The sequence below is a fragment of the Limulus polyphemus genome, unplaced genomic scaffold (assembly GCF_000517525.1).
Source record: "Limulus polyphemus unplaced genomic scaffold, Limulus_polyphemus-2.1.2 Scaffold1650, whole genome shotgun sequence".
Taxonomy (NCBI): domain Eukaryota; kingdom Metazoa; phylum Arthropoda; class Merostomata; order Xiphosura; family Limulidae; genus Limulus; species Limulus polyphemus.
This window is the reverse complement of record NW_013667260.1, coordinates 123,882-142,720: the sequence shown is the minus strand read 5'-3', so window position 1 is coordinate 142,720 and position 18,839 is coordinate 123,882. Positions and strand designations below refer to the sequence as shown.

The 18,839-nt window shown below is 34.9% G+C and overlaps 1 protein-coding gene across 4 annotated transcripts in view; it reads right to left on the bottom strand.

Annotated features, from left to right (window-relative positions):
• Positions 1 to 18,839, bottom strand: part of LOC106464428 (ecdysone-induced protein 78C-like) — a 141,286-nt gene that overhangs the window by 29,518 nt on the left and 92,929 nt on the right. For all 4 annotated transcript variants that reach the window (XM_022392146.1, XM_022392145.1, XM_022392144.1 and 1 more), the window contains exon 2: positions 14,030 to 14,151. In XM_022392146.1, coding sequence (XP_022247854.1) covers positions 14,030 to 14,151 — 122 coding nt within the window. The remainder of the gene's footprint in view (positions 1 to 14,029; positions 14,152 to 18,839) is intronic.

Sequence of the window (18,839 nt, the reverse complement as noted above, 5' to 3'; positions counted from 1 at the left end):
ACGAATAGTGGGACTGACCGTCACATTATAACGCCCTTACGGCTGAAAGGGCGAGCATGTTTGGTGTGAGAGGGATTCGAATCCGCGACCCTCAGATTGCGAGTCGAGTGCCTTAACCACCTGGCCATGCCGGGCCATTAAACTGTGTTACACTACATACCTAAGTTGTAAACTACAAATACTTTTATTTCTTAGCAATACGAGACTGGTAACTTGAATAAAATGTGTGTCAGTGTGCAGGAAAATCAATGAACATTGTCCCACAACAGAAGATGCTCGCAGTGCTTCGGTTAGAGATAGTATTGATATGCTGAATTGAGAGCATACGATGCACCTTCGATGACTGTTTTTTAAATGCTCTGTACTCTGCTAAAATTTTTCTGAACAAAACTTGTGATCTTACATGCGTCCTCTGTGGAAATTTAATGTCCCTAAGATATGCAGTTTTTTGGATATCATTTTAGATATAGATTTTTTTTTTTATAATCACTCCGCTGTTCGTGTATTTTATTTATATTTCTAGTTCGTTATAAAAGACGACCTGAAATAAAGATTTTTGATAGTTTTTAAATTATTGCTTTATTAATCTAAATATTTTTAGATTCAACGACTATTTTGTGAAACTTAAGGTAATGTTGACTATGTTAATAAGACTTATCTTTTTTTATTTTTTGTGCCGCTAAAGTTAAGAAGATAATAACTCAAGCATTATAACGTCCATTTCAAAGCCATGTTACATCTGGACGTTGCTCAATTTCAACCTATACAGCGACATTTAGAAAATGCGTTAACCTTTTTTTTTGGGGGGGGGGTCATTAATATTTACATTATATTTAAAAAATAATGGGTTGTGTAGCATAGTAGAACGATGATAAGATAATTTAATTAAATAATAGAATATGTTTTCTTAACTAAAGCTACGTTTTATCTATAACAAAAAATTATTTGTGTCGTCCATTAAGAGATAGAGATAACTTTATCGTGAAACATTCATACACATTAAATGTTTCATAAGTCAGACAAAAATCAATTATGAAGAGTAATGACAAGATTTAGCACACAGAGATCAGAAGTTCTGTTGATTATCGAGCGCAGAAAGATCAGGGATTTTCCTGATTATCGAGCACACAGGCATCAGGAATTCTCCTGATTATCGAGTGCACACAGATCAGGGATTTCTTGATTATCGAGCACCAATGATCAGGGATTATCGAGATTATCGAGCACACAAAGACACTGGATTCTTCTGATTATTGAGCACACAGAAATCGGGTATTCTCTTGATTAACGATCATACAAACATCAGGGGTTCTCCTGATCGTAGAGCCCACAGAGATCAGGGATACTCCTGAATATCGAGCATCGGAGATCGGGGATTCTCGAGATTATCGAGTACACAATAACCATGGATTCTTCTGATTGTTAAGCACACAGAAATCAGGTGTGTTTGTTTTGTTATGAATTTTGCGCAAAGCTACACGAGGACTATCTGCGCTAGCCGTCCCTCATTTAGCAGTGTAGTACTAGAGGGAGGGCAGCTAGTCATCACCACCCACCGCTAACTCTTGGGCTACTCTTTTGCCAACGAATAGTGGGATTGACCGTAACATTATAACGCCCCACGGCTGAAAGGGTGAGCATGTTTGGTGTGACGGAGATTCGAACCCGCAGATTGCGAGTCTTGCGCCCTAACCAACTGGCCATGCTGAGCCAGAGAAATCAGGTATTCTCTTGATTAACGCTCACATAGGCATCAGGGGTTCTCCTGATCATTAAGCACAAAAAGATAAGTGATTCTTTTGATTATCGAACACACAGAGATCAGGGATCTCCCTGATTATCGAACACACAAAGATCAGAGATTCTCTTGATTATACAGAAATTGGACAATTCATTTTTTAAAACAGGACTTTTTTTTTCTTAGACCCATGCAGATTTATTTACAGCGTGTTGTTAAGAGCGCCACAGAATGTTGCCAAGCAATGTTCACCCTTATGGTTTATCTTGACCCTCTTCTGGTTTATTTAGTTTAAAATTAGTTAAACATTGCAGAGTTTCTGCAAACTAGTCTTTATATGGTTACCTAGGTGATCACATCGTGGATTCCTAAGACAGAACAACTATTTTGTTTGGTTACCGAATTAACTTACTATTGTTAATTTTGTGGTTACCTAGGTGATCACATTGAAGATTCCTAAGACAATACAACTATTTTGTTTGGTTTCCGAACTAACTTAGTATTCTTAATTTTGTTGTTATCCAAGAGACTGAAAACTAATACTAACTGACAGTTAGTGGAAATGTTAGAAAAGTGCATGCCCCTTGTGTGTATTAACAGTCCCTTACCCCGGTCACTGAACGGTAAGGTTGAATGCATATACCAATAAAAGTTAAAATTCAGGATTCGATACTTTCGGTGTTTACAACACAAATACTCCATTTTGTAGCGTTGGGCTTGAGCAAAATAAATAAACGAGTGTGTTACTTAATTAAAAGTTTTGCAATTTCACCAAGTTCTAAAATTTATCTCGGGGGTAAGTCTGAAGGCTAATAACGCTAAAAACAGGGTTTCGATACCCATGGTGGGCACAGCACAAATAGTCCATTATTTAGCATTGCGCTTAACCACAAATGAGGAAACTGTTTTTTAAAAAAATTTCAATGAAAAAAAAATATTTAAACATACTTTGACATCATTCTATTGATGAGTACATCCACTGATGAGTTTCCATGGTTATATCCATCACTGTTTTCTCTACTGTAGTATCGTTTACTATCAGAATTAAGGCGCTTAATATTGTCATTATACAGAGTCTGCTTATTACTATAAAAGAAATAAGTACAAAGATTTTACTGATGAAACCGAAATGGCATTCAGTAAGGAGATTATGCTAAAAAACTAAATATTCTCCAGAACTGTATATTTAACACCAAAACATTCAAGTACAAAAAATTGCAGTATGTAAAGAGGCCTCGGGAAACTGTCACTGTAAATAATAGAAAAAGAAATTAAGATAGAAAACCTAAGCTCTTCAAAAATTATGTTATTATCTCGGGGTACGTTGAGTACATGTCTTACCAATGCTTTAAATACCGTTGATAATGTTACCTCGTGAAACGTAAGATACTTATTAACACAGAATGACAACCACGTGTAGCTGCTCGAAAAACACTGCTAAGATGAGGTAACCAAGGTAAATGGTTGAAATGGGAACCGGGTCACAAAATTTGGAATGAGGAAAGCTGAAGACTGTGTGCTTTGTACATACTAAGGATTTAAGTTAGAATAGTTCAACAACAATCGAATACGTTTTGTTCAACGTCAGAGAGGGGAACGGAACGATGATACAGTCAATTTACAAGAATGTGAAGCATGGTGGGATCAGTACAAGTTTTGGTGTGCATATCACCAATGGTGTCTGTGATCTACATAAAATTGATGAAACCCTGGATCCTGACAAGTACAGAAAGAATCTGACACAACATTCATTCTCTCAGGAACACAACCCGTTGGGCGGGGATTCGTCTTCCATAAAGATAGTTATTCCAAGGTATACAGCGATATCTATCGGTAAAGAGGTCGACGTTGGAACACTCAAAACCATGGCTCAGTCTGCACATGGTCCCTATTTTAACATTCTTAGGACTGTATAGAGTTATTAAAAATTGAGGACAAAAATATATACTGTACGGCAGTATGAAAACAAGGTGTAATGCTATGCGTGTAACAACTTGTTCCATGGGTGTAGGTATAAATAGGTAGAGGGGGCTTCATCTCTCCCATCTTTAAATATTTTCTAAATAAAAATCTAACCCTAAAATCGAGAGACGATCGTACAGAAGTTAATGGATATTTTGGTCATCACCGTATCAGTCAAAAGATAAAAAACCACTAACACTGCTTTTCGACGATAATTTCTGATAATACAAATTTTGTACTTATATTTTCACCTCTTTCAGGAAAAATCTTTATTTGAAAATTAGTTATTCTTCCTGTTTTTGTCAAGATTTCGGTGAAAATCCGTTGCACTATTTTAGTGTTAAACAATACATACTGAGGGAATGTTCAAAAGTCATCCTAGTCTCAGACGTAAGTGCAAATAGTAAACGTAGTAACGAAATATTGAATTGAAACAATCAAAAAGAGAGGTCGTTCAAAAGCTTTACAATCAAATAAAAAGAGAACAAGAAAATATCGAAGGAGAATGAATAGTAAGGATAAGATACTTTGTTCTCCTTATTGTAACTTTCATTGTGTTAGATCGTTCAGTGGTTGACAGACTTAGTTATGATTGATCAGACCTCAACCAGTGTTAAATAACAATAAATAGTTGAAGAACATTTATTGTAGTTTTTACTAAATGCACAGTGTGTTTGTTTGTTTGAAGTTAAGCACAAAGCTACGCAATGGGCTATCTGTGCTCTGCCCACCACGGGTATCGAAACCCCTATTTCTAGCGTTATAAGTCCGCAGATATACCTCTGTGCCACTGAGAGGGTTGTACAGTGTGTACATTCTTATAGTTCAAATCTAGGTCAAAACGAAATGGTTCTGAGCAAATGCACCCTTGCTTAGGGTAGCCTTTTTATCAACAGCATTTTAACGTAAACTATAGGAAGTGTAATTCGTTGAATTTTATTTTTATATTTCTAATTTGTACAGACTTAAGTAGTTGAAAAAATACACAGTGGAAAGTAACAATTTTGCTTCTGGCAGTTTAATTCAAACAACTAGAAGGAAGGCAGCTAGTCATCACCAACCACCGCCAACTCTTGGGCTACTCTTTTACCAACGAATAGTGGGATTGACCGTCACAATATAACGCTCCCCCCCCCCGGCTGCAAGGGCGAGCATGTTTGGTGGGACGGGGATTCGAAACTGCGAGTCGAGCGCCCTAACCACTTGGCCATGCCAAGCCCCCTAACAAAAGTAACTTTAAGTTTTTTGTCGTGTAAAATACTATAGACGCTTTGGCTTCTAACAAAAGTAGCTTTCACTTTATATGTATGTAACCTGCTTCGAACGTTTCATTATTTTTGTATGTAACCTGGTTTGAGCTTTTAATTTTTTAAGCATTTAATCTGCTTCGAACATTTCGTTTCCTTGTTATATACAACCTGCTCCGAACCTTTTCATTCAACATGTTCACTGATACATTCATATCAACGAAACATTAAAAGGGTAAAAAGCAAATGAACGTAACGTCAAACTTTCACATTCATTATTAACATATGAATTAGTTGAGTGCTTGTACTATACAAATCGCAAACGATGTCACTGAACCTAAAATAAATGTCACGTTGACTGGAACCACGTGATTACTTCATAAAACATCAACTTAGCAAACACTCATAGGTAGAAGTGATTTTTTATTTTGTTTTTCATATACTTATGCCATCATAAATAATCATTATAATTGTTTTATAGGAGAAAACATCTTTATCCTGAACATAAGTTATTTTCAGTTATTGAGTATAGTTTGGATACATACCTATTATAGGCTTTCGTTTTAACTATTACAATGAAAAAGTATTATCGCACTGTTATGATACGGTAATTTGTTGAAGAGAATCGGTAACTCTTCCCTCACAATAAATGTTTGCTGTATGTACTTAGAACTCAAGAAGAAGAAGAAGAAACACAATTTTTTCATTTTAAGTATTTCAGTGTTCGAAATACGTTATAACATATTTGTATAACGTTTTGTTTGTTACAACCTTAGTGCTACATAACATCCTAGGATTTTATTCTTTATTTATTTATAAAATTGTATAGAATTCATTGGCTGTGCTCTATAAAATGTTTGTATTGCTGCTAATACGTAAACTCAGCTCGATAAGTTTTCTTTATGTATTTTAAGACAAACATGATGAACGAAATATTAGCATAATTGTTTGTTGAGTTTTTCGCAAAGCTACTCGGGGACTATCTGCGCTAGCCGTCCCTAATTTTGAAGCGATAGACTAGAGAGAAGGCAGCTAGTCAACACCACCCAACTCTTTGTCTACGTTTTACCAATGAATAGTGGGAGTGTCCGTCACATTATAACGCCTCCACATCTGAAAAAGTGAACAAGTTCAGTGACAGGTTTCGATCCTGCGATCCACATATTACCAGTCGAGCGCCCTAACCACCAGGCCAAGCTATGAGAAAGTAAGCACTTTACGTGTACATAACCGAATACCACATTGACGAAACAGGTTTTTTTAAGACATTTTTTAGCTTCTCGTTTCCTTTCTTGTCAGGCCTCGAACTCTGCAATATACTTTAAGAACAAGACATAACTTAAGAACTTGCCGAAGTCACAAGTTGCATGACGTTTCATAAGTCTATCCGAACACCTCAACTTCTGGTAAAACAAAACTTGAATGTAATGCTTCAAAAGTTCTATCAACTTTATCAACCTGAGTGTGATCACAGCTAAAGCATTGCTACATCTTTCCCACACATTCAGATCTGCATGTATACTGTCCTCTAGAAAGCTCTTTCAAAATTCTGCAGTGATTTTTTCTTCATTATCGTCACGTGTTATAAATAAACGTTAAAATTAGGTTAAGACTTCAGTTGATTCCTCCAAAAGAATATATATATATATCCCATTTTCAAAAAAATTTAACTTCAGCCAGAAAGGGTACTACAGTAGTATGTTTACTTTAGTTTCATTGCTGTTATTCAAAAGGTATAGTTATAAATTGTCTCTTTCCTGTTAATCATTCCAAAAATGCTTACATCAAATATATCTACTGTTTTTTTTCTTTAAGCATTGAAATTTACGATGACAAAGAATAAACTATAATTATCAAACTTAACCTGCATACATTCTAAAAAATATTTAATGATACAAACATATTCCTACACACACGATTATATATTTTTTATTCAATCAATGAGATATTTAATAGTTCACATCGTTTGCTCATATTTTATGATCTGTCCCTGTGAGAGACAGCGGTAAGTTTACGGACTTATAATAACGCTAAATTCCGGGGTTCGATTCCCCGCGGTGAACACAGCATATAGCTCAACGTGGCTTTGCTCTAAAACAGACAACAGTTTTATGATCTATTTAACAAAGCTACTTCACATAAGTAAAGATTTACTGTGATGAAGCTCGATTTGATAAGCAAAGTCCAGTTTATCAACACTAAACTAAACATACATGTGTAATTTAAAGGCAAACAGGTAATAGAAGTTTCTTAAAAGTGGTGAAAAATACAAAAATCCTTACATCTGTTCAACCTTCCGCTAAAAAGTTAAAAATTTAACGTATACAAAGATTTAGTTCTAATTTGGCCCCCCAGTGGCACAGCGGTATGTATGGGGACTTACAACGCTAGAAACCGGGTTTCGATACCCGTGGTGGGCAGAGCACAGATAGCCTTTGTGTAGCTTTGTGCATAATTAAAAACAAACAAACAAGTTCTAATTTGTTCGTTTTGTTTTTATTGTTCTTTTTACTATAGCATCTGTTATTTAAAAGCATTTTCTTATTTTACTCACCCTAAATCTGTTTATCTCAGTCACACGCTCGTTAATAAAAATATCTTCTTTTATCTTGACATAAGTTAGAGAAAGTTTATGTAGAATAAACTTTAGATAGTTCCAAAACTAAACAGATGAATACTGTTTATAGAATTGTAAATACGAATGTATTATACAGACATAAAGAAATGAATTTGTTGTTTTAACATTTTGCGCAAAATCACACAAGGGCTATCTGAATTGATCCCTTAGAAAGAAGGTTGCTGGTCAACAGGAACAATTGCCAACTTTTGGGCTACTCCTAACTGACTAAAAAATGGAATTTGACTGTCACCCTTATTACAGACTCAAGACCCCGAAATGCGAAGCGCGATTTCTTTGAGTGTTAACGAGCCGCGAACATTGGACTTGCAAGCTATCTACTAGGCCACATTCGGCCCAACTATCAAAGGAACAAATAGACACTCAAAAAAAGTATCTACATTTACCTGGCAAACTCCATAGGCTTTAAAGCTCCGCCTTTATAGAAAATAGGCCAGTTATCATGTTCAGTACATTTCCTTAAGAGCTATGTAGTCAAAACGCGTATCTCAAAGTAAAACACCGGCTTATAATTTAGATACGACACTGTGCTCTGCTTGTTTCTGCAGTGAAACCAGAAAATCGATAGCTTTTACTGTTGCTACTACTTTTGCCAGGAATTCCATAAAGTACAAAGAATTGAAAAAAAAAACTTGTTAGTTTGACTACATGAGCACGTAAACCTATTCTAGAGATTTTAATGTAGGTGTACACACACGTATCAGAGGCGTTGGAACCAGGGGTGTTGTAGCACCCCAACTTTTACATATATGACTTATGTAGCAACTGTAAATTACATTATTATATTAATTTTCTGGGGGACACATGCCCCCAGACCTCCTAGATTGAGCTGCTTTATAACTCCTTACACTTTTCATCTCTCATTGTAAAATCTGCATGTCTAGTCAAGCACCTCCAGTTTGCAACTCCTTCCTTCACCACTGCACACATATATATATATATATATTCTTTGGTATTGGACGATAGGCCTAGTCCGTACTGGGTATAGCAGATAAAATAGTTGGCATTGTCTTATATACTCTTCTTTAGTTTCACTCAGAAGTTCTTATTAATGATCACAATATGAGCTTTAATACATAGAGTGGTGCTATCTAAATCAGAATAAAGACTTCTGGAACAAAACGTAATCTGATTTGAAAGCTTTCAGTACCAAGCGCTTTTTTTACACACACAAAAAAGTGAACATGAAGATGGACAGGAAGCTTTCACCGTCGCTAAAACTATTAGGCAACGAAAAATTCTTAATGAAAAACTCAAACTAGTTTACGGTTTTCGCATCACGTTTTAGTTGCAGCGAAAGTGACGTGGCCTAGATCTGTGCTCTTGTTTTCACTATAGACTGCAATCTAGTTGTACGACCCATTTCCCCACTTTTTACTCTCTTCTGTGCTACCTGTACCTGTATACAGAAGCACGTGCTGTATCAAATGAAAGAGCGGAGAGCACGTAAAACTAAAACGGACCGGTACTAGCACGTGGACAAACAAACACGCTGAATAGTTTACTGGTAGGTTATACCGAAACAAAGTCTATTCATATTATTTAATTAGAGAGAATTTTTATTTTTGATTTGATAAAATCATCAATATCGAGCTAGTGATTTGAACATAAAAATGATTTCACCGGAAATATACCAAACTTTGTGTGAATAGTATACTAAGCTGTGTGTGAGTAACATACTAAACTGTGTGTGTGAATAGCATACTAAACTGTGTGTGTGAATAGCATACTAAACTGTGTGTGTGAATAGCACACTAAACTGTGTGTGAATAGCATACCAAACTATGTGAATAGCACTGTAAAATGTGTGGGAGTGACATACTAAACTGTGTGTGAATACTATACTAAACTGTGCTTAAATAGTATACTAAATAGTGTGTAAATAGCATACTAAACGATGTGAATAGCATAGTAAAATGTGTGGGAGTAACATGCCAAACTGTGGGTAAATACTGTACTCAAAGAGTGTGAATAGTATGCTAAAATGCGTGTGAATAGATAGCATGCTAAACTTTGTTCGGATAACACACTAAACTGTGTGTAACATACTAAACTGTGTGTAAATACTATACTAAATTGTGTGTAAATACTATACTAAACTGTGTGTGAATAGTATACTAAACTGCGTGTGAATAGTATGCTAAACTGCGTGTGAATAGTATGCTAAACTGCGTGTGAGTAATATATTGAACTGTGTGAATATTATATTTATTTGTGTGTGTGAACGATTGGCGTTATTGGAATAAATACAATCTTCACAGAAGCACAAGTGTGTTTGTGTGCACGCCTTTGACTTGAACTTTGGACCATATAAATTGGTACAAAATCATGAATTAACGTACAACGTATATAACTTATTCTGAAATGTTTTGGGTTTTAAAACAGCTGCTAAAAAAATACGTCTTTGTAATTATTTAAAGTAAGCAATTTAAGTTATTACATTATATGGTTGTCTAAACAACTATTTGCCTATCTGTGTATTCAATTATCTGTAAACCAGTTTAAGTTGGTATAGCTCTTGTAAAAATAATATGAAAAGGTGCCCTTAATTGATAATTTATCCCAAGTATAATCTCTCCAAAAAACACATAATATAGTTCTATAAAAATGTCATCATGATGTAGAAATCTATGAGTGATATAAAACAAAATATATGAAACTTGTAATCACCCAACCCATTGGTGTACTTGTAATATCTAACATTATATATCCGACCCATTTACTGTACGTTATCCTGCTTGTAAATATTTACATTTAATTCGATACACTAAACCCACCAGGTGTACTTGTAATATCCAACTGGATACATCTAGCTCACTAAATAAGTGTCCCAAAGCAAGCATATTTCTGATGCATCCATATTACTAAACGTACGTTTATCCAACTCACTAACTGAACACAAATTTAATAAATGTAAATAATCTGGCCGTTTAAATGCACATACACCATCTTAATAAGTGTGTATACAATCATATTCACTGCGCATGTACATACAGCATACTTATTATGTGTACATAAGTTCAGTTCGTTAAAGCACACACACACATATATATATATATATATATATTCAACTCTTTAGGTGCAAATATTTCAACTATATTCTAGATATATCGAACCTAATAACTGAATAAATACTCAACTTGTGTATACAAATACAAATCTCTGTATTCACACATCCAACAGGATTAGTGTACCTGCATTGAAAATGCATATTCTATAATCGTAATATTTATTTAGATGTAAAATATGACTAAGATAGTGCTAAGAAAAAAAACTGCGTGTGAATAACATACTAAACTGTGTGTGAATGGTTTACTAAACTGCGTGTGATATGACATACTGAACAGAAATCGTAGGCATAAGAATATGTTTGTGTCCAAGTGTACATTATACCACTCTAAAATAACGTATTGTAATTATTTGTATCATAAATAAGTCAAAATGGAGTGGTTTGTCCTATAAGATCAATCCTACGGTTTAATTACACTTGTTTATGAAGACTGCATTTCTAAGTCTGCGTTCTTTAAGAACACGTTTTCTACTAAGGAAAATGTATGGAATAAGTTTGGATCATTAGTTTGACTTGATTAAGAGTACAAGTGTTCCATTAAGGTGAAGGTCTGAAATATGTTTGGATCATTAGTCTGCCTTAATTAAGAGTACAAGTGTTCCACTAAGGTGAAGGTGTGGAATAAGTTTGGATCATTAGTCTGCCTTAATTAAGAGTACAAGTGTTCCACTAAGGTAAAGGTGTGAAATAAGTTTGAATCATTAGTCTGCCTTAATTAAGAGTGCAAGTGTTCCACTAAGGTGAAGGTGTGGTATAAGTTTGGATCATTAGTCTGCCTTAATTAAGAGCACAATTGTTCCACTAAGGTGAAGGTGTGGAATAAGTTTGGATCATTAGTTTGACTTAATTAAGAGTACAAGTGTTCCACTAAGGTGAAGGTCTGGAATAAGTTTGGATCATTAGTCTGCCTTAATTAAGAGTACAATTCTTCCACTATAGTGAAGGTGTGGAATACGTTTGGATCATTAGTTTGCCTTAATTAAGAGTACAAGTGTTCCACTAAGGTGAAGGTCTGGAATAAGCTTGGAACATTCGTCTGTCTTAATTAAGAGTAGAAGTGTTCCACTAAGGTGAAGGTCTAGAATAAGCTTGGAACATTAGTCTGCCTTAATTAAGAGTACAAGTATTCCACTAAGGTGAAGGTGTGGAATAAGTTTCGATCGTTAGTCTGCCTTAATTAAGAGTACAAGTTTTCCACTAAGGTGAAGGTGTGGAATAAGTTTGGATCATTAGTTTGACTTAATTAAGAGTACAAGTGTTCCACTAAGGTGAAGGTCTGGAATAAGCTTGGAACATTCGTCTGTCTTAATTAAGAGTAGAAGTGTTCCACTAAGGTGAAGGTCTAGAATAAGCTTGGAACATTAGTCTGCCTTAATTAAGAGTACAAGTATTCCACTAAGGTGAAGGTGTGGAATAAGTTTGGATCATTAGTCTGTATTAATTATGAGTAGAATTGTTCCAATAAGGTAAAGGTGTGGAATAAGTTTGGATCATTAGTCTGCCTTAATTAAGAGTAGAATTGTTCCAATAAGGTAAAGGTGTGGAATAAGTTTGGATCATTAGTCTGCCTTAATTAAGAGTGGAAGTGTTCCAATAAGGTAAAGGTGTGGAATAAGTTTGGATCATTAGTCTGCCTTAATTAAGAGTACAAGTGTTCCACTAAGGTAAAAGTGTGGAATAACTTTTGTATCTTTTTTTGTTGTTGTTGTTGCCTCAAGCATAGAAGTGTGCTTATGTTTCCATGTATTGACCTCATTATTTTTAATAAGCTCATAAATGTATTTATTACCTGGCGAATACAAGTAGAAAACTCACCTCACGGACATTTTTTTTTTCTAGCTTGAAAATTACCCCACTGTTCGTTGATTGTGGTTAAATATTACTATGAACGATATAAATTTTGTTATTGCAACTTTAACAATTTTCATGAAAAATTTCCCTCATCAATTGTAACTGCATGTTTGACGGTACGGAAAACCCCAAGAGTCAGCCTAGCCTTCTTTCAGTGTCCCATTTTTCACGTATTCGAATTGTCAGGACACACCTATATGGCTTATTAGGGATACACTTTGTTTCTATATATCCTACTTTCCGACCAGATTATAAAATTTTCCATAGAGTGATAGAGTGACTTTTTTCTGAACAAATCTGAACAACATTAGTTTAAAGTTGTTTAGTAATATACGGAGTAGTATTAGAAGTATTTCTTGAATTTGTTTCGCTGTCGTAAACGCAAACTTTCTGCAATAACTGATTATTAAATAAAAAGCTAATAAAAGAAAGGAAGAAACTGCACACTAGCACACAATCACAATACTGATACATACTTAAACTTGAGCATACTTACCCGTGTGCGCGTAAACATTGATCAAGCAGTAATTGGATAAGTATAAACAGCTATATTAAGTGCACCAAGTGTCGTAAAATGATAAAGAACGTGTTTCTGAGAGCGTAAATAGTGATTCGGAGTTAACGTTTCACTAACATGTATCTTAACTTTTTACAAAATTGCGTTTCATGTCAAACAATAATTTAGTTGATAATATATATATATATATCCGTTGAATGCTGTGAATTAATATTTTGTCCTGGTCGTCACATGCTGATAATCATCTTCAACATTTCCAAGAGCATCCTGATAAAAAAAACAACCTTCCTTTTCAATAAGCAATTTCCATTCTGAAACATGTCGTGATGCTGAACCATAGAGCAAAAAAAGAATACCACCTGCAAAACACTCATAGTAATTCATAATTTTAACCTTTCAAGTTCCATAGTGTAAGAGGTGGACGTTACTTAATTAAAGTATAATTTATAATTTCGTTGTATCCAATATTATCGGTACATTAACGTATGTATAAATCGTTCATTGAACAAAAAACAAACACCATTTCAAAATTTTATAAACTGTAAATTGCTTCAATTCCATGTCACAGAAACACCGAATTTTTACTAGTGTTAAATATATATACACAGACACACACACACACTATCTATTATAGAAAGTCTATTGGAACGTTAAATTAATGCTTCATGAATCATAAGTTTTAGGGATTCTATAAAACATCCTATGTCATATTTGTATAATTCTTCAACTTGTATTTACTTTACACGGTTTGTTCAGTTTTATAATTTTAGTATTTCGGTCATTCATTTCTGTACAATTATATGCAATGCACTTTCAGCGATGTTCTCTTTCTTATATCACATCTAGCCTAATGACACTGGTGTATCAGAATATATATATATATACTTAGGTATATATCAGCTAAGTCATTTATTATATAAACTCATATATATACTTAGGCTCAATATTTACAATTTCATGAAATGCAATACATTCTAAGGTAGTATAATTCGCTGCCTGGCCTTACCTTACAACCCTCGCATGACGTCACACCATAATGGTATCCAGACGCTTTATCTCCACAAACTTTACAGGGCACAAATGATTTCGTAGTATTGCTATTGGAATCAGCAACGGCTAGGCTTTGGTCTAGAAAAAAAATACATTTTCACGTATAATACTTTGATAACGACAATGACTTAAAGTCGTACTACTTTACATTTCATATTCAAAATCCCCGGATTTCGTTAACACCTTCAACTTACATGTTTTTACTAACTCAGTTACAAAACAGAATTTACAGATATTATAATCTTCCATACCAAAATGGCCTGGCATGAAAATGAACAGATGGTTAGGGTTAACTCTGTGATCAGGCCTGGCATTACCTGGTGTTTAGAGTCAAACTGCGGGTCGCGGGTTCGAATTCCCTTTACCGAATATGCTCGCCCTTTCAGCCGTGAGGGCGTTATAATATGACGGTTAATCCTACCATTTGTCGGTAAAAGAATAGCCCAAGAGTTGACGGGGAGTGGTGTTGACTAGTTGCCTTCCTTTTAATTCGTCACTACTCAAGTAGCTTTACGCGAAATTCAAAACAAACAAACCAATACCTTAAGCTTGACAATATTTACTTTAATATGTAAATAGTACATAAATATATATGTTTGCGACCAAGTAACATAATAACAATAAAACAGTTTTATATACTAACATCATTACGTTCATGTACAATGATCTAAAACTAGATTACTAATATCTAAATTAATCTAATCGTGCTATTTTTTGGGGTCCTAGAACCAGAGTTTGTTGTTGTTGTTTTATTTCTAACTTCTGCATAATGAACAAGTTTTAATCAATATGGTGTCATTGTCAGCTGACCTAATCATAAAAATGTCTTACGTTACTAACACAAATCTCTGTTAGTCAGGTACGAATCAACTCACGAGTCCCAGCCAAATAAGGGTTTCCTGGTAAAAACTGACCCTTTAAAAGGTAAGACATACATTATCTTAATTTTTTATAATTAGTTACATACTTAATGTTAATTCTTATTGAGAACGTAGGCAATTTCAACCAGGCACATATACACGCAATGTGTGTGTTCGTAATAGTTATCTCCCCACTCCTTGGAGCTAAAATTTATTACTTTGTTTTTGTATGTGACAAAATTAAGCGAGTTCTTTTAAGGGTAGTATATTGTGGTATGCCTTCTTATATTATGAATGTAGTGCCTGCGTTAACATTATAAGTGGCTTTTTCTTATTTTATTAGAAGTTTATGAATGAATTGGGCGACTGTTGTGCGGGGTGCCCAATGTTCCTAGGCCCCAATAAATCTTATATCGCCCCTGCCAGGAATATTGAAAAATTCATTAAATTGAAACACTGGTCAAGTGAACCATATTACATTAAGCCTTAATATTTGATCAAGTATCAGTGAAATATAGAACTGACATCTGCTATAAAACTCATATCTTCAGGACTGAATAGACTGCAGACAAGAAACGTATTCAGCAAAAGTGGCACTGAATGTATAAGTGTTTGTAATATAAGCTGTTTTCATTTAAGAAGAGTTGTGTTGTGTCTTCGGAATTTATATATTAATTATTTTCCTTCTATTTCTATGTGCGTCTGTTACGCATATAAACTTAACTGGTGAACTTAGGTTAGCATATACTTTTGTACGTATTAATAAAATATCTTGGCTAGGGCCATTGACGAACAAAGCCTTCGAACTGTGTGTGTGTGTGTGTTTTATATCAAAGTCACGTTGTTAATACCTTCTTAATTTGCATCTATGCTCATTGTTGTGTTTTCTCTTTCGTTACGCATCACTTCTGTTGAGTTTTTCCATTGCTATATAAGCCTGTTTGTTGTATTTTCTGGAGCGTGTGTGTTGCTTATTCTGTTTCTATGCAGGCGTGTGTGATTTTCAGTTCTTTGTATGCCTATCTCATCTGGTGAGTCAATGGGTGATGTAGCAAGATCTCGTGGAATAAAAGGGATATTGTGTAAAGACTCTTTTTCTCGAAATAAAGTCGCATGTTTACTTCTATTTTGTCTTTAGGATACATCGAACTAAATGAATTTAATACCTCACACTTCAGAAGAAACAGTTCGAAACCAAAAGCATCTGATTCTTATCGTTCAACTACTGGATGAGTAGATCAAAATTTAGTTGTTGTTGACTTTTATCGCAAAGCTTCACAATGGACAACCTGCGCTGTGTCCACCGCGGAAGAAACGAGCCTCGGATTTTGGCACCATAAATCCGTAAACTTGTCGCTGACCCACTAGTGAACCTAAAACTAAAATATTTAAAGCTATTTTGCATGTTTCTCCAGAATCAAGTATTAAGAATTAAGCACATAGCAAGCTGAAAATGTAACCAAGAAATTCAGTTGACAAAATTTTCACTTCACACTCAACGGCTTTTCATGGAACACTCAAAACTTTACAAATCGTGACAATTTTATATTGTTGCTGCTACTGAACACTAGTGATACAGTTGTTTTGGAAGTTTCTTCCCTTGTGTCATGATTTGCATTGAAACTAAAGGTTTCTCAAACTAACAATATATGCGCTATTCCCATCTCTTTCAATGCCTGTTTTCTGTAACAACACTAGACAAAACGTTTCTTAGTGTTGAAAACTCAAGTGATTCGAGGTAATATATTGGTGCTGATTTCAAACAAGTAGTCAGAATTTGTCCATCGCCTCTAGATTTTGAGTTATTGTAATATCTCAATATTTGATCAGCACTATGTGAAATACCATGCAATCAACTCAGTACAAAAGATTTATGCTGTGAAATTAAGTTTACTTGAACACTTTAATGAATAAAAGACATACAGTTTTGATAACTTCAAATATTAACTGTATTGCGTTGTTGTAAATTCCAAATATATTGTTCATACATGCTATTTGTTCTTGATATAATTGTAGCGAATAGCAACTCTTTTGCTTCATTCCCACGCTCACCTGCTCCGCTCTGGAATCACGAAACCCTCACGTGCTCAGTTTGCTAGAATATTCAAGAAGTCCCTCGACTGAGCATAAAAGGGGCGAACAGTCAAAACAAAGTTCAATCTTCTTCCTCGCATCATACCCACGATATAATCAAATTATGCAAAACTTTATTGTTTAAAATCTTTTAAACTCTAGTTTTGTAAACATAAATTATTGTATATTTTTTAGAAAATCATCTGAAATGCTTTCTGCTTCCAATTCAAGTAAAGTCCGAAAGTTTAAAAATCACTCAAACAGTTTCTCCTACATTTGTGGAAAATATACTACAGTTTCACGAAAGAAAAACATTACACACAAGGTAAAGATAGCTTACTACCACTAAAGAAGTTCCACATGCTGCTTTTATAAAGACAAGTCACGAATCATTTAGCTCTTCTTGTGTGATCAGATGAGGCAGTATATGTTGAGGTGCCACAGGAATAGAATTACTAGATGAAGATGGTTCATTGCCTTTTTCGCAGGATAACTCTTCTGTTTCCCAACTTTCTGGTGGATGTGGCACTGGAAGACTGGTTTCATTGCAAATACAATATCTGGATATTTAATGCATTGTTTAGTTTCCCTGAATATCCAGAAACATTAGTCATGCAAAATTAATAGTCAATTAAATGATCTTTGGGCTCACACCATATCATGGGAACTGCAAATTGCTTTCTTCTTATTCATCCACTGTGTCGAGCCAGATGTGAAAACTGTACAACACACATGTAGAGCTCAAAAACGATGGCTTAGTGTTCCCATTGTGTAAAAGTACAGCTTTCAGACTAACTTTCGATGAGTTGATAAAGAGTTTACATTCTAGAGGATGATGTTCAGTACATATTTCTTCCATTAGTGCATCAACATCTGAACAGAAACACAAGGTATCTTACATGCTGTAGTGAGAAGCAAGTCTTTGATGGCGACTTTGGAAAACTGAAACTCTTGTTCCTGGAGCTAATAATCTCCATTGCTGTAAACGAGAGCCGTTGTTGCTCATGCTGTGAACATGAAATAAACCTATCAAAGCATGCAAATTATACTTGAGGCCATCAAATATGATCACGATGTAGTGATCTAAAAATTATTGCACTCCAGCTAGGCCTGCAGAGTGGGTATATCAAACGGTGTTGCTTTTTGTGTCTCTGGGACAGCCGAGATGATAAAAATCATTTCAAAAAGAAGGAATGGCCAGTAAGAGAGAATTACATACCAGTTAAACAGAATATCGAGTATCAACCTTTCGTGAATCTTCAAAATGTGTTTCTGCCCCACTTTATATTAAACTGGGACTCATGAAGAATTTTGTAAAAAAGAATGAACAAAGATGGTAATGGTTTCAAATATCTGTCTGACAAGTTTCCGAAAATCAGTGAAGCAAAAATGAAAGGAGGTATCTTTGTTGGGCCACAGATTCGGGAAGTGCTGATGGATGATGATTTTGAAACATTACTCAATCAGAAAAACTTGCTGCCTGGGAATAATTCAAACTGGTTGTCAAATTTTTCTTGGGAAATCACAGATGAAAACTATGCTGTGGTGATTGATTATATGCTAGAGAATTACAGAAAAATGGGGTCTAGGATGCCACTAAAGACGCACTTTTTACTCTCCCATGTAAACTTCTTTCGAAATGATCTAGGTGGAGTGAGCGATAGAATAGCGATATCAAGGACGATGGAATCCTGCGATGATTGGATATTACTTTTTGGTTCTTACAGCGTGAAACTGAGAACTTACACAAAAGGCGCGGCAAGCCAAGCAGATATTTTGTAATAAAAATAATACCACGATGAAAGTTTTGAACATAACTATGATATAGCATCC